The sequence below is a fragment of the Gymnoscopelus braueri genome (genome assembly GCF_963280865.1).
Source record: "Gymnoscopelus braueri genome assembly, contig: SCAFFOLD_60, whole genome shotgun sequence".
Taxonomy (NCBI): domain Eukaryota; kingdom Metazoa; phylum Chordata; class Actinopteri; order Myctophiformes; family Myctophidae; genus Gymnoscopelus; species Gymnoscopelus braueri.
Window position 1 is genome coordinate 196,746 of NW_027660796.1, and position 17,479 is coordinate 214,224.

The 17,479-nt window shown below is 43.3% G+C and overlaps 1 protein-coding gene across 1 annotated transcript; it reads left to right on the forward strand.

Annotated features, from left to right (window-relative positions):
- Nucleotides 1-231: 231 nt before the first annotated feature.
- Nucleotides 232-12,756, forward strand: LOC308081178 (neoverrucotoxin subunit beta-like). Its single transcript, XM_080457570.1, has 3 exons — nt 232-287; nt 2,850-2,899; nt 12,115-12,756. The coding sequence occupies exons 1-3, from the start codon at nt 247-249 to the stop codon at nt 12,672-12,674; spliced, it is 651 nt and encodes a 216-aa protein (XP_080313696.1). The 5' UTR covers nt 232-246; the 3' UTR covers nt 12,675-12,756.
- Nucleotides 12,757-17,479: the final 4,723 nt, after the last annotated feature.

Below are 17,479 nucleotides of genomic sequence, written 5' to 3' on the forward strand. Positions count from 1 at the left end.
CTCTCTCTCTCTCTCTCTCTCTCTCTCTCTCTCTCTCTCTCTCTCTCTCTCTCTCTCTCTCTCTCTCTCTCTCTCTCTCTCTCTCTCTCTCTCTCTCTCTCTCTCTCTCTCTCTCTCTCTCTCAGACTGAAGAACTGCGCGTTGTCAGAGAGATGCTGTGAAGTTCTGGCTTCAGCTCTAACTTCTAATCCCTCCATCCATCTGAGAGAATTGGACCTGAGTCTAAACATGGTGACTGAGTCAGGAATGAAGACGCTGCTCTCTCTCTCTGGGCTGAAGGATTTCACGTGAGTAGACATGGGGCCCTACTTTCAGGGAGAACCCGCAACCCGCTATTTGTGGGTGGGGACATCACCCATCGCTATTCTATAATTTTCTGTCATGTGCAACACGCAACGCTGCCCCTAAATGCATGCGCTACACGCTATATTATTCACAGGAGTGGTTTGGGCGTTACATTAATCAACCACTATGCACAGAAATGCTGCGCACACCAAAGTCCTTGTAGTGGTGCCGGCCACGGCAGAAGAATCAACTATCAACTATAGTCTTCAAGAGACATAAAGGTGGCCGCACACACTTCATGTCTTATGAAGACTAGAGATTGCTGCAATCCGATTAACAGATCGGATATCGGCTCCATATCAACCCAAAAAATGTAATCGCATCAGACTGCAGCGAAAATGACCGATCAAAGCACTCCAAAAAGAGTGAAAAACTCCCAAGAGAGAGCAAGAAGGCAAAATAAATAACAGAGCACATTTCCCAGTTTATAGTGCTGGATGACCAGCCACTGTCGGTGGTGAATAATGTCACATTTAAATGCTTAATCGCATGGACTGACACAAAGAAGTGCACAGCACACGTCCCAAATCAAGATTTAATTCAAATATCTCTGTAATCCACACTATTGTTTATAAATTAAACAATAGTGTGTTTATAAATACCTTGTAGTATGTTTACTACAAGGTAGTAAACATACTAGTATGTTTATAAATACCTTGTGTCAGTCAAGTTATATCACCAGCCGATCACAGAAAACAATTTGAAACGCAAATGACAGATTTTGGTTGAATGAACCACACTCGCTTTGGGACTCGAGCCCCGCTCTCTGGAACAGTGGTGGAAAGTAACTAAGTACATTTACTTAAGTAAAATTTTGAGGTATTTGCACTTTACTTGAGTATCTAATTTCCAATACTTTTACTTCTACTCCACTACATCTCGTATCTGAATATTGTAGCCTACTTTTACTCCACTACATTCAGAGATGCTCATAGGCCTGCGTCCTGCGTCGCTGACGCACAATATTGCGAAAGGACGCATTCATGACACCGTCGTGGCGTCCATGGGACGCACTAGAGTTGTCACCAACAACAGAGACAAATAAAAAAATTATTTGCGGTAAAATTAGTTGCTGTGATCTGCATGGACTCTCTCGGTTAGACACCGTTGTTTGGAGAAGTATAACTCTCGGTTAGACACCTTTGTACTGGAGAAGTATAACTCGGTTAGACACCGTTGTGTGGAGACTCTCGCACACGTTGTTTTCCTCCGAGGTGGAAAGACTGGTGATGCGAGGTTACACACGTTGCAGCAGCAGCAGCAGCACAGCCCAGCCCAGCCCCCCCCCCCCACACACACACACACACACACACACACACACACACACTGTTAGGCTACGCTACACACAGAGGTGGAAAGACTGGCGACGCCAGGTTACACACAGAGAGAGAGAGAGAGTGAGACGGCATGAGGAGCTGGTTGAGACCTGGTCTCAAACGTGTAAAAAAGTCATCATACATACAGGTCTACTACTATAACCTTTGTTGCTATTGTCATCTTAAATTGACCAGCCAAAGTAAAATCCACGATTTTAGAGTGTTCTCCAACTTGCTTGGAGAATGGAGATCAGAGTGATGTGATGGGGGCATGTTGCCAATCAGCTGTGTAACATTAGCAGGTTAACGATGGCTCGTTGAGCCTATGCATTTGACCCTGATTTGACCACAAAGGCAATCAAAAGCACTAATTAATGGCAGCTGTAAGTAACCGGTTGTCTATTATCTGTGTCTTGTATGTTTAATAGCCAACTGAATGTTTTCTGTAGCCTAGTAGAGATATCAAGAAATTCCCTGAAGAGGGAGACCCTCTCCCTCAAGCTAAACTTAAAGTGACTTAAAAGGTTCCACTTCTCCTCAAAAAGACAACTTTATTTTCCTTTCTCAATGACAAGCCTAATAATTATTATTGCATTTTGGCTATGTGCAATAACTGCAAGCCAATGTTAATAGGCATTGTCAGTATTTGTCTTCATTATTTCTTGAATTCCTATTTCTTTAGTTGCCAATAATTCCACTGTAAGCCAGTGTTTTCAGTCTTTTATTGCTACACAATAAATAGTAAAAATACATTCTACATTCATAAATGATACAAAATAAAATAATAATGATAAAAAGGTTATGTGATTAAATGTATTCTATTGCCCCCCGTTGACAAAACCGTCCCGGGGGGGCACCGAACTGGGTCCAAGCACTGCACCACGTAGGGTGTGAATTTTTGTGGGACTCATAAAATGTCCCTGGGACCCATCTAAAAGACCACCCTTGGGTCCCAGGACCCATTACATTGAAAACCTAGCAACATCACTGTACATTTATTTGAAAGCTACTAATTACTTTGTAGATTTTGATTATTATTACAAAACATACATTAACCACTTCAGCCCATACATTTCGGCCATTTGAAAATAGCAGATCAACAAGAAAGGAGAAACACTGTAGTGTCAGGTAGTGGAGACGTTGTGTTAGACAGACATTGATGCATTGTTGTTGTTCTACTTCCTACAGAGTGAAACATGGTGGAGAAGATCGGTTCAATCCTCATCTCATTAAAGGATGTGAGTATCTGTCAATATTGACATTTTATACATAGTTTTTCAGGGCAGATTCACACCTACTGTATAGCTTGGTAGACTCAGGGGTTCAGGGGTGCAGTTGCAACATTGTTGCATTTGGTTTGGTTTGCTTTCACATTGTACTTTGTCAAGCACACCAAACATTGCTAACAAATGTCACATAGTTGACGGGCGCTTGTTGATTGGACATCAAGAAACTCATCGTCATGTTCTTGTCTTCCATTGGACTGTTGCATGTTGGATTTAGGTAGCCTGGGATCCAGGTTGGGATCCAGCCTGCTTCGCTACGTTCGGCGGATTGTTTTTCTCTCTACGCTTCTCAGTCTGGAAAGCCTCCCATTGGGAGGTTTTGCAGAACTACACTAGAACTACATAATTATGATGATTGGATGTCGTTCCAACGAATGAGAGTAGCGTTAGGCAACCTACGTCATCAGCCAGCGCCACCCTCCATGCTTTTCACACTGTTATTTTTCTGCGCATTGGAATGACGTCTCACTGGTGCTTTGTCCCGCCCCACACCACAGACCAATCAGAAGCCAGGGCAGGACTCAAGCCATTTGGCATGTCCCGCCTCCCTTGGAGATAGGAGGCTTTCCAGACTGAGAAGCGAAGAGAGAAAAAAAATCCGCCGAACGTAGCGAAGCAGGCTGGATCCCAGGCTAGGATTTAGGGGTTAATGAGGTAACTTCAGGTGAAGCCCTGTTTCAGTGTTACAAGTTAGTCGTTCACTTCTTACCGGGTACATCACCATGGTAACATGCTGCATGCATCAGATCAACACATACTACCGTCTACTGACTAGAGCTGGGGCAGTATGGATTTGTATTTTCCGCTGTAATTAATCCCAGCTTACCGCCGGTACGGTGGTATTTACTGAATACTGTGCAGGCGTGTGCAAAAAAAAAAAAAACACAGCCGTTTTTATAAAAACACTGGTGGTGGAAAAAGTACTCAATTTGTTTACTTAAGTGAAAGTATCTGCAATGTATCTGCAATACTGCGCAATATTGAAATACTCTGTTACAAGTAAAAGTCTGGAATTCAAAATGTACTTGAGTAAAAGTACAAAAGTATTGGCATCAAAATGTAATTAAAGTATCAAAAGTAAAAGTACTCATTGTGCAGAATGTCCCATTTCAAGTTTTCAAATGTATAAAAATGTTTTGAAAAAAGCTCACAATGCGTCACATCGCGACACATTGTGAGCTTGTAGATCTACTATTTTCAAATGGCTGAAATGTATATAGGGCTGAAGTGATTAATGTATGTTTTGAAATAATAATCAAAATCTACAAAGTAACTAATGTTTTCAAATAATTGTAGTGGAGTAAAAGTATAATATTTGCCTATGAGATGTAATGGAGTAAAAGTATTGCAAATTGGAAATACTCCTTTAAAGTAAAAGTACCATGTACTTAGTTACGTTCCACCACTGCCAGCATAAGATGAATTACTCACCTTCTGCAAAAGATGAGGAAAGAGAACACACTTTTGTTCCATAGGCCCACATTGTCTTGGTTTCAGAGAGCATGGTGGTAAATATGAATTTTTGCCCCTAAGTCTTTATATTCCATAATTTCTGTGTTGTTTTTAATGCACAGAGGAATGCAGGCTTGACAAACCGTCAAGGGGCCTCCATGGAAATCTTTTTCCTTCAAAACGAATTTCAAAATAAGAGTTTATTTTCATCTATAATTGTTATGTGATGATTCAACACGTTTTATTTTGAAATCGTACTACCGGAAATAGAAGTAGCCAGGTAGCCTAGTTGAAACTGACGGAAATAGGCACGTGATGCGAGACACTATCGCACGCCGGGATATATATATATATATATAGGAGAATGAAATTACACTGGTGATTTATTATTATTGAAATTCTTTATTAGGAATAGCCCCTTGAGATGTAGCATCTCGTTTTAGAGGGGATCCTAGGTACATGATACACTGTATAGACATTTTCCAAAAACTAAAACTAAAACAAAACAAAAACAAAACAAAACAAAAACAAAGCAGAGGGGAAAACAAAACATTAAACAACAAGCAATTACAACAACCAATTCAACAAACAATATCAGATATGACAAAACAAGTAAACAACAAGACAGATGACAGGAGCCACAACAGAACAGGACAGACAGACAGACAGGACAAACACATGAAACAACAGAAAAATAGAGGTTATATGACAGTGTTATAGTTATGAAATAGTTATAGACATGTACATACATTCTCAAAGTAAGAAGACAGCGTATTTTTGAACAGATAATGAGATGAAATGGAACGAATATTTGCCGGTAGGTTATTCCAATCTGAAGACGCTTTAAACATAAAGGCTTTCTTGGCTGTTGATTTTGAAAAAGTGGGAACAGTCAAGTAGAGTTGGCTGGAATGCCTCAAGTGATAATTGGAGGAAAATTGATCCATGTATTGTTTTAGATATTGTGGGTATTTGAAATGAATACATTTGAAGATAAATTGTAACCAGTGGCGCTGTCTTCTTACAGAGGGAGAGGGCAGATTCAGACTTTCATACATTAAACAATGATGAGTTGTGAAAGAACATCCAAGAACAAATCTGCATAATTTATTGTAAACTGTATTGAGAGGAATAAGATTGGTTTTGGATGCTACCTGATATACAACATCTGCATTCCGGCGCAAGCTATTTCAAAACATTTAATCAATTCAACGTAGAATGAACAAACGTGTTAAATGAACACTGTCTGTACTCTAGGCACTTAAAAAACTATGTCAAGATCAGGATTAGAACGCATGCAGCTCCCCCTGGCTTAGTTTTTTAGCCTGTTGTCTCAGTCACTGCTATAACTTTACAAATTGTGTTTATTATTAAGAAGAATGTAATTATTGACTTTCATTATTGGTTATTAGGCTACAGGAAATTGTGAAACATAAGATACAATTCAAAATTTTCATTAATCAAACTCAAACAATAAGGCCTAACTCAGTGTGTTGTCTGTTGTATTGAAGTGACACGCTATGCTTTCACAGTCACACCGCTTCATTTGATGTAGCAGGCGGGGGGGGGCACGCAGTCTCACGGGCACCCATGTGCATGCCAGTGCATCTGCGGGCGTGTTGATCTTCTTGCTCTCTATCTGGCGACCGGAGAAGATGATGAAGTTTACAATATTCTCAAATGGGAGCTTCTTTCTGAGCAACAGTTGTTCTCCTCCTGCGGGTAAAATTATTACGTAGGAGGAATCTAGTAAGCCACCCGGTAGTCGCCCGGGTTGCTAAAAATCGTTATTTGTGGACCTGCCTTGTATTGCTTTAAAGATGAACAGCCGCAGCAGAGAAACGGACGGAAGCAGAGCAGTCCCCACAACAAAATGTACGATTCTGTGCCTATCGGTACATAACTCAAACGGCGCTGAAATCTGTCTGGAGCCGCAAAACCTATTTTAGCCCACTAATGCGGTGCCGCGCCAATAAATGTGTTGCAGGCTTTGACGCAAATTTGACAGAAATGTTGAAACTTTTATTTATACTTTTATATTTATTTATTCTACACATCTTTACAGTATTGGAGCACGTACAAATCTATGTCTCATATTACAGCAACGATAAATACAATTTTAAATGTGAAAAAATAACATTGTTAATTTCCATATAATGTTTTCTATAGCTACAGGAAGCCACAAGGGAAGGGCTCGTAGATTGTCTAAACTTTAAACAAAATGCTAAAATAGTAGATATACAAGCTCATGACGTCTCACATTGTGACACATTGTAAGCTTGTAGATTGGCTGTATTAAAAAAATATTTAACTGATCATTTTTTTTTAAAGAGATGGTGAGATGGTTAGAGCATTCCACACTTTGGTGTCAGAGTAGTAGAATGATAATGTTCTATAAGTGGGTGTCAGAGTAGTAGAATGATTATGTTCTATAAGTGGGTGTCAGAGTAGTAGAATGATAATGTTCTATAAGTGGGTGTTAGAGTAGTAGAATGATTATGTTCTATAAGTGGGTGTCAGAGTAGTAGAATGATTATGTTCTATAAGTGGGTGTCAGAGTAGTAGAATGATTATGTTCTATAAGTGGGTGTCAGAGTAGTAGAATGATTATGTTCTATAAGTGGGTGTCAGAGTAGTAGAATGATTATGTTCTATAAGTGGGTGTCAGAGTAGTAGAATGATTATGTTCTATAAGTGGGTCAGAGTAGTAGAATGATAATGTTCTATAAGTGGGTGTCAGAGTAGTAGAATGATAATGTTCTATAAGTGGGTGTCAGAGTAGTAGAATGATAATGTTCTATAAGTGGGTGTCAGAGTAGTAGAATGATTATGTTCTATAAGTGGGTGTCAGAGTAGTAGAAAGATTATGTTCTATAAGTGGGTCAGAGTAGTAGAATGATAATGTTCTATAAGTGGGTGTCAGAGTAGTAGAATGATAATGTTCTATAAGTGGGTGTCAGAGTAGTAGAATGATTATGTTCTATAAGTGGGTGTCAGAGTAGTAGAATGATTATGTTCTATAAGTGGGTGTCAGAGTAGTAGAATGATTATGTTCTATAAGTGGTGTCAGAGTAGTAGAATGATTATGTTCTATAAGTGGGTTTTACAGAGTAGTAGAATGATTATGTTCTATAAGTGGGTTTTACAGAGTAGTAGAATGATTATGTTCTATAAGTGGGTTTTACAGAGTAGTAGAATGATTATGTTCTATAAGTGGGTGTCAGAGTAGTAGAATGATTATGTTCTATAAGTGGGTGTCAGAGTAGTAGAATGATTATGTTCTATAAGTGGGTTTTACAGAGTAGTAGAATGATTATGTTCTATAAGTGGGTGTCAGAGTAGTAGAATGATTATGTTCTATAAGTGGTGTCAGAGTAGTAGAATGATTATGTTCTATAAGTGGTGTCAGAGTAGTAGAATGAGTATGTTCTATAAGTGGGTTTTACAGAGTAGTAGAATGATTATGTTCTATAAGTGGTGTCAGAGTAGTAGAATGATTATGTTCTATAAGTGGGTTTTACAGAGTAGTAGAATGATTATGTTCTATAAGTGGGTTTTACAGAGTAGTAGAATGATTATGTTCTATAAGTGGGTGTCAGAGTAGTAGAATGATTATGTTCTATAAGTGGGTGTCAGAGTAGTAGAATGATTATGTTCTATAAGTGGGTTTTACAGAGTAGTAGAATGATTATGTTCTATAAGTGGGTTTTACAGAGTAGTAGAATGATTATGTTCTATAAGTGGGTGTCAGAGTAGTAGAATGAGTATGTTATAAGTGGGTGTCAGAGTAGTAGAATGATTATGTTCTATAAGTGGGTGTCAGAGTAGTAGAATGAGTATGTTATAAGTGGGTGTCAGAGTAGTAGAATGATTATGTTCTATAAGTGGGTGTCAGAGTAGTAGAATGAGTATGTTCTATAAGTGGGTGTCAGAGTAGTAGAATGATTATGTTCTATAAGTGGGTTTTACAGAGTAGTAGAATGATTATGTTCTATAAGTGGTGTCAGAGTAGTAGAATGATTATGTTCTATAAGTGGGTTTTACAGAGTAGTAGAATGATTATGTTCTATAAGTGGTGTCAGAGTAGTAGAATGATTATGTTCTATAAGTGGGTTTTACAGAGTAGTAGAATGATTATGTTCTATAAGTGGTGTCAGAGTAGTAGAATGATTATGTTCTATAAGTGGTGTCAGAGTAGTAGAATGATTATGTTCTATAAGTGGGTGTCAGAGTAGTAGAATGAGTATGTTCTATAAGTGGGTGTCAGAGTAGTAGAATGATTATGTTCTATAAGTGGGTGTCAGAGTAGTAGAATGATTATGTTCTATAAGTGGGTGTCAGAGTAGTAGAATGAGTATGTTCTATAAGTGGGTGGCACCAGATTGTTGTCTAGTGTTAGGGTTAGGGTGTCACTCACTTTGGGAAGGTAGTTAGTCAGGTAAGAGGGTATGGAGGGCATGGAGGCCTCTTTAATTATTTATTAATTTAGACAATAAATCAGATCTTATGAAATAACTTCATAGTATTTTCATTAGTTAATATGTAGGTACTTTTACTTCTGCTTGAGTCATTATTTAAAGTTACAGTTTTTGATTACTATACTCTGTCTGTCTGACCGGGTCCCTCAGGGCTCCTTTTCCCTCTACACCAAATATGTTAGCCGAAAATAGCCGATCTACAAGCTCACAATGTGTTGCATTGCAACATGTTGTGAGCTTGAAGATCTGCTATTTTAGTATTATTATTACAGAATAGGTCACTAGGGTTCAAGTGGTTAATTAAAGCTGTCATCTGGAACTGATTTTAATTCATAAAACTTTTTTATTTATTTTTTATTTTGTTTGTTAAACACTTAACACCAAGCATGTTCCCTGAATATATCAGATCTACAAGCTCACAACCACAAATAATTCCTCAAAGAACCTTCTTTGAACCATTAACCACTTAACCCATTGATACCTGGAACGCATCTGTGTCACTTTAGATTTCTTTAGGCTATTCAAAAATAGCAGATATACAAGCTCATAGCGCGGCACCGAGTGCCGCGCTATGAACTTGTAGATCTGCTATTTTTGAAAAATCAAGGAAAAAAAAATTGGGTTTTTCTTTCAATTTTTTTTTTGGATTTAGAAGACCTTTCTAGAATCTTCTCAGGTCTTAAAGGGTTAAACCCCTGCATCCCAATGTTGAAATGTCTTAATACGTGAGGATTCATCAAAAATAGCAGATCTACAAGCTCACAACACATTGCGTTGCGACACGGCTGTGAGCTAGTAGATCTGCTGTTTTCAGTGGTATAAATTAACTGAGTACATTTACTCAAGTACAATTTAAAGGTATTTTTATAGTATTTCCAGTTTTCTGTACTTTTACTTCTACTCCACTACATCTCAAAGGCAAATATTGTACTTTTACTCCACTACAATTATTTAAAAACTTTAGTTTAATACTACTACTTTGTAGATTTTTATTATTACAAAACATACATTAACTACTTCAGCCCATATAAAAAATAGCAGATCTACAAGCTCACAAGGTGTCGTGATGCGACACATTGTGAGCTTATAGATCTGCTGTTTTCAAAACATACATTTGAAAACTTGTGAAATGGGACATTCTGCATAATGAGTACTTTTACTTTTGGTACTTTAAGTACATTTTGATACCAATACTTTTGTAATTTTAATCAAGTACATTTCGAATTCCGGACTTTTACTTATAACAGAGTATTTTTATATTGCATTATTAATACTTTTACTTAAAGGAGGAGTTCACCCACAAAATGATTTATTTTCTATCAATTGCACACCCTATGAAGCCTTGAATCCATGGATTCTTTTTTGTTTTTGTGGCATTCCTAAGCTAATAATTTGATTTCGGTCTCCTACCGGCTAATGTATCCGGTAGGAGACACAAAGTAGATTATTTGTGTCTCCTACCGGAAATACACACGGTCATCAAATTATTGTCTTAGGAATGCCACAAAAACAAAAAATAATCGATGAAATCAAGGCTTCATGGGGTGTGTAATTGATAGAAAATAAGTAAAATTTTGGGTGAACTCCTCCTTTAGGGCGCGCTCACACCAAGAGTTGGCTGGCCGCTGTTTGCAGAATCTGCCAATGCATTGTCAATGCAAATGCGTTGATTCACGCAAGAGCAGATTTTTCCGCTAGTCGCGCAGACCTTGCGTTTATCTGCTCTCCGCGACTAAGCATAAAACTGCTGGAGGCAGGCGCTGATTTTCTCCCTCTGTCCAATCGGGTGAGTCGAAGGCGGACCGTCTCAAGACTCAGGAAGTAACATGGTGCTCAAGGCAGCAGGCACAGGCGGTGCGGGCAACGGGGAGGGTCCTGAAAGTGAGTGACAGGCGCGACACTCCCGTTTTTTAGAATCCGCTGGCTGCAAAAAACTGCGGCCGCGCACAACCTGCGTTTAACAGCGGCCAGCCAACTCTTGATGGGAGCGCGCCCTTAAGTAAAAAACTTGAGTACTTTTTCCACCACTGGCTATTTTCGACAGAGATTTGGTGTAGAGGGAAAAACTGAGCAGATCAAGTACAGAGCCCTGGGAGACACCGGTTGATGAAGGGTTAAAGTGGTTAATGGTTCTTTATAGCATTGGTTCTCAAAGTGGGGTCCGGGGACCCCCAGGGGTCCTTGGGGGGTTCCAGGGGGTCCCCAGCAAAATGGAACCACTTTATTCATATTTTATATGTTGGCTGTTTAAATATAGCAGATCTATAAGCTCACAGCGCATCACTTTGTGCCGCGCTGCGAGCTTATAGATCTGCTATTTTAGATATGTTTTGAAAAATATTGAAAATGTTTGGAAACAAGTTGAATAATTGTGATCGTTTTTAACATAAATCTTCTCTTCTGGGGGTCCCTGGAACAACACATTTTCAGATGGGGGTCCACAGACAGATACATATAAATGTGGGGGTCCTTGACACTAAAAGCTAGAATTACTGCTTTATAGAAGCATTTAAATAGTTAAATAATGATTCTTTAAAGAACGTTTCTTCTACGGCCTCAACAACCGTGTGTGTGTGTGTGTGTGTGTGTGTGTGTGTGTGTGTGTGTGTGTGTGTGTGTCTGTGTCTGTGTGTGTCTGTGTGTGTGTGTGTCTGTGTGTGTGTGTGTCTGTGTGTGTGTGTGTGTGTCTGTGTGTCTGTGTGTCTGTCTGTGTGTGTCTGTCTGTGTGTGTCTGTGTGTCTGTGTGTGTGTGTCTGTGTGTGTGTGTCTGTGTGTGTGTGTCTGTGTCTGTGTCTGTGTCTGTGTGTCTGTGTCTGTGTGTCTGTGTCTGTGTGTCTGTGTCTGTGTGTCTGTGTGTCTGTGTGTCTGTGTGTCTGTGTGTCTGTGTGTCTGTCTGTGTGTGTGTGTGTGTGTGTGTGTGTGTGTGTGTGTGTGTGTGTGTCTGTGTGTGTGTCTGTGTGTCTGTCTGTGTGTCTGTCTGTGTGTGTGTGTGTGTGTGTGTGTGTGTGTGTGTGTGTCTGTGTCTGTGTCTGTGTCTGTGTCTGTGTCTGTGTGTCTGTCTGTGTGTCTGTCTGTCTGTCTGTCTGTGTGTGTGTGTGTGTGTGTGTGTGTGTGTGTGTGTGTGTGTGTGTGTGTGTGTGTGTGTGTGTGTGTGTGTCTGTGTCTGTGTGTCTGTGTGTCTGTCTGTGTGTCTGTGAATGATGTGTTTAATGTTTACTGTGTTGTTTTTCTCATCAGATTATCATCCTCTCACACTGGACACAAACACAACACACAGCAGACTCTCTCTGTCTGAAGACAACAGGAAGGTGACATGTGTGTGGGGACAGGTTCATCAGTATCCTCCTCATCCTGACAGGTTTGATGGACAGAGACAGGTTCTGTGTTCAGAGGGTCTGACTGGACGCTGTTACTGGGAGGTAGAGTGGGAGGGGAGAGGGGTTTCTATAGCAGTGACTGACAGAGGAATCAGCAGGAAAGGAAGAGGTGATGACTGTAAGCTAGGATACAATGACATGTCCTGGTGTCTGTACTGTGTAGGAGGTCACAGGTACAGTGTCATACACAATAGTAAGGAGACTTACCTCCCTGTCAGTGCCTCTGAAGGCTCTAACAGAGTAGCAGTGTATCTAGACTGTTCTGCTGGAACTCTGTCATTCTATCAAATATCAGAGGACATTCTGATACACCTGTTCACCTTCAGGGACACATTCACTGAACCTCTCTATGCTGGGTTCAGGTTACAGTACTACTCCTCCTTCTACTCCTCCTCAGTGTTTCTGTGTGAGCAGAGATAGAGTCTCTATGTGACCTCAGGTCGTCATGGTTACTCAACATGTCTGAGTGAGTCCAGGTTGTCATGGTTACCACAAGTACTTCAATCTGTAGATCAGTGTTTCTCAAACATGTTCATGTCAAGGACCCCCATCTGAAAATGTGTTGTACCAGGGACCCCCCATCTGAAAATGTGTTGTACCAGGGACCCCCATCTGAAAATGTGTTGTACCAGGGACCCCCATCTGAAAATGTGTTGTGTCAGGGACCCCCATCTGAAAATGTGTTGTACCAGGGACCCCCCATCTGAAAACGTGTTGTGCCAGGGACCCCCATCTGAAAATGTGTTGTACCAGGGACCCCCCCATCTGAAAATGTGTTGTGCCAGGGACCCCCCCATCTGAAAATGTGTTGTGTCAGGGACCCCCATCTGAAAATGTGTTGTGTCAGGGACCCCCATCTGAAAACGTGTTGTGCCAGGGACCCCCAGAGGAGAAGATTTATGTTTACCAGAAAAATCTAAATTATTCAAAATGCTCCAAACATTTTCAATATTTTTCTCTTTTCAAACACAACAGATCTACAAGCTCACAGCGCGGCACAAGGTGCCGCGCTGTGAGCTTGTAGATCTGCTGTTTTTGTGTAGCCAATGCATAACATTATAAAGTGGTTAACACATGGAACCATTTATTATCTTTGGGACTCTAAACTACACTATAAAATTATAAGAGTTCATTTAACTCAGAGTTACAGACTTGTAAGGGTCCATTTGGTTCCATTTAAACACTCTCAGAGTTACAGACCTGTAAGGGTCCATTTGGACCCCTTGGGGGTCCCCAGACCTGACATTGAAAAGCGGTGGTCTAGACCAGCGGTTCTCAAAGTGTGGTCCGGGGACCCCCAGGGGTCCTTGAGGGGGTTCCAGGGAGGGTTTAAAGTTAAACATATATAAATTGACATTTTCAAAATGGCAGATCTACAAGCATCACCTTACCGTGGTGGAGAGGTTTGTGTGCCCCAATGAACCTGGGAGCTGTGTTGTCGGGAGCCTAGTGCTCCTGGTAGGGTCTCCCATGGCAAAGTGGTCTCGGGGGAGGGGCCAGACTAAGAATGGTTCACCAAACACTTCATGGACAATTCAAGACGAAGTGATGCGACCCGGCCCGGAGGAAGCCCGGGGCCCCCCTCTGGAGCCAGGCCCGGAGGAAGGGCTCGTCAGCGAGCGCCTGGTGGCCGGGCTAACCACGGAGCCCGGCCGGGCACAGCCCGAAGAAGGAACGTGGGCAGATCTTCGCCGCCACGTGGGCCCACCACCCGCGATCGGAACCAGTGGGGTCGGGTGCACTGTCAGATGGGTGGCAGTGACAGCAGAGGTTCCAGACGGACCAATCAGGGGCAGCAGAGGCTGACTTTTGGGACGTGGAACGTAACTACGCTGGTGGGGAAGGAGCCTGAGCTGGTGCGTGAGGCAGAGCGCTACCGGTTAGACCTGGTGGGGCTTGCCTCCACACATAGCAAGGACTCTGGAACCAAACTCCTGGACAAGGGGTGGACCTTGTTTTATTCTGGAGTTGCTCAGGGTGTGAGGTCTCAGGCGGGTGTGGGGATACTCACAAGCCCCCGGTTGAGTGCCATCACGTTGGGGTTCACCCCGGTGGACAAGAGAGTCGCCTCCCTCCGCCTAAGGGTTGATGGGGGGAAAACTCTGACTGTTGTCTGTGCGTACGCGCCAAACAAGAGTTCAGAGTATTCGGCCTTTTTGGATACCCTGCATGGGGTCCTGCATGGGGCTCCGGTGGGGGATTCCATAGTCTTGCTGGGGGACTTCAACGCACACGTGGGCAATGACGGGGATACTTGGACTGGCGTGATTGGGAGGAACGGTCTCCCTGATCTGAACCTGAGTGGTGGCTTGTTATTGGATTTCTGTGCTAGTCATGGACTGACAATAACAAACACCATGTTCAAACATAAGGATGCTCATAAGTGTACTTGGTACCAGAGTACCCTAGGCCAAAGATCAATGATCGATTTTGTAATCGTATCAGCTGATCTGAGGCCGCATGTTCTGGACACTCGGGTGAAGAGAGGGGCGGAACTGTCAACTGATCACCATCTGGTGGTGAGTTGGTTCAGATGGCGGGGGAAGCCTCTGGACAGACCTGGCAAACCCAAGCGTGTAGTGCGGGTGAACTGGGAACGTTTGGAGGAGACCTCTGTTCGGAAGGAATTTAACTCCCACCTCCGGCGGGACTTCTCTGGCATCCCTGTGGAGGTTGGGGGCATTGAACAGGAATGGGCAATGTTCAAAGCCTCTATTGCTAAAGCTGCGGCTGTGAGCTGTGGTCAGAAGGTCTTAGGTGCCTCAAGGGGCGGTAACCCTCGAACACCCTGGTGGACAGCGGTGGTCAGGGAAGCCGTCCGACTGAAGAAGGAGGCCTATCGGGGTATGATATCCCAGGGGACTCCAGAGGCAGTTGCAAGGTACCGACAGGCCCGAAGGGCGGCAGCCACAGCTGTGACGGAGGCTAAGCAGCGGGTGTGGGAGGAGTTCGGGGAATCCATGGAGAAGGACTTTCGGGCGGCACCAAAGTTGTTCTGGACGACCATACGGCACCTCAGGAGGGGAAAGCGGGGAACCATCCAAGCTGTATACAGCAAGGATGGGGCTCTGCTGACTTCAAGTGAGGAAGTCGTAGGGAGGTGGAAGGAACACTTTGAGGAACTCCTAAACCCAATGACATCAGACCCACCCTCCCTGACAGGAGCAGAGCCTGAGGATGATGGGGGATCGGCGTCAATCTCCCGGAAGGAAGTCACTGAGGTAGTTAAACAACTCCACAGTGGCAAAGCTCCGGGGGTTGATGAGATTCGTCCAGAAATGCTGAAGGCTCTGGGTGTTGAGGGGCTGTCTTGGTTGATACGTCTTTGCAACATCGCGTGGAAGTCTGGGACAGTACCGAGGGAGTGGCAGACTGGGGTGGTGGTCCCACTTTTCAAAAAGGGGGACCAGAGGTTGTGTGCCAATTACAGAGGTATCACATTACTCAGCCTCCCTGGGAAAGTTTATGCCAAGGTACTGGAAAGGAGGGTCCGGCCGATAGTCGAACCTCAGATTCAAGAGGAGCAATGTGGTTTCCGTCCTGGTCGTGGAACAACTGACCAACTCTTTACTCTGGCAGGGATCCTGGAGAGGGCCTGGGAGTATGCATATCCGGTCTACATGTGTTTTGTGGATTTGGAGAAGGCATATGACCGGGTCCCCCGGGAGTTTCTGTGGGAGGTGCTGCGGGAATATGGGGTGAGGGGGACCTTGTTGAGGGCCATCCAATCTCTGTACGCCCAAAGCGAGAGCTGTGTCCGTGTGCTCGGCAGTAAGTCGGATTATTTTCCAGTGGGGGTTGGTCTCAGACAGGGCTGCGCCTTGTCACCTATCCTGTTTGTGATTTTCATGGACAGGATCTCGAGGCGAAGTCGTGGCGGAGAGGGTATACGGCTCGGTGAGCTAAGGGTTGCGTCACTGCTTTTTGCGGATGATGTGGTCCTGATGGCACCATCGGTCCGGGACCTTCAGCTCTCACTGGATCGGTTCGCAGTCGAGTGTGCGTCGGCTGGGATGAAAATCAGCATCTCCAAATCTGAGGCCATGGTTCTCAGCAGGAAACCGGTGGATTGTGCAGTCCGGGTAGGGAATGAGGCTTTGCCCCAGGTGAAGGAGTTTAAGTATCTCGGGGTCTTGTTCACGAGTGAGGGGAGGACGGAGCAGGAGATCAGCCGGAGAATCGGAGCAGCAGGAGCGGTATTGCAGTCGCTGTACCGCACTGTGGTGACGAAAAGAGAGCTGAGCCAGAAGGCAAAGCTCTCGGTCTTCCGAGCAATCTTCGTTCCTACTCTCACCTATGGTCATGAAGTGTGGGTCATGACCGAAAGAATAAGGTCGCGGGTACAAGCGGCCGAAATGAGTTTTCTCAGACGGGTGGCTGGCATCTCCCTTAGAGATAGGGTGAGAAGTTCGGTCACCCGGGAGAGACTCGGAGTAGAGTCGCTGCTCCTTCGCTTGGAAAGGAGCCAGCTTAGGTGGTTCGGGCATCTAGTACGGATGCCTCCCGAGCGTCTCCCTAGGGAGGTCCTCGCTGCACGTCCCACTGGGAGGAGACCCCGGGGCAGACCAAGGACCAGATGGGCGGATTACATCTCCACACTGGCCTGGGAACGCCTCGGGATCCCCCAGGAGGAAGTTGCTAATGTTGCTCAGGAGAGGAAGGTCTGGAGCTCTCTGCTGGAACTGTTGCCCCCGCGACCCGACTCCGGATAAGCGGTTGAAGATGGATGGATGGATGGATGGAGATCTACAAGCTCACAACGTGTGAACTTGTAGATCTGCCATTTTCAAATACATCTTGGAACACATTTTGGAATATGTTTTGAAACATTTTAATATCACAGATCTTGTATGGGGGTCCCTGGTACAACATGTTTTCAGAGGAGGGGTCCACGGAAATCCTCTCTAACACCAGTTCACTATTAGTCTCCTTTTCTTTGATTCAGTCATCACCACAGGGAGATCAGATTACATCAGATTACATTACAATAGATCAGATTACATTACATTAGATTAGATTAGACAGCGCTGCACAAACCTCCACTCCACAGATGTATAAATATGTATCATATATCATAATACTGATGATGATGATGATGATGATGTAAATATCAGTGTCATACTCGTGTGTCTCTCATGTAGAAACACACTCATGTATTTGATGTCTATTTGACACAACAGAGTGAGGAACAGTGTGTGTTTGACTCTGGATTCAAACATCCACTA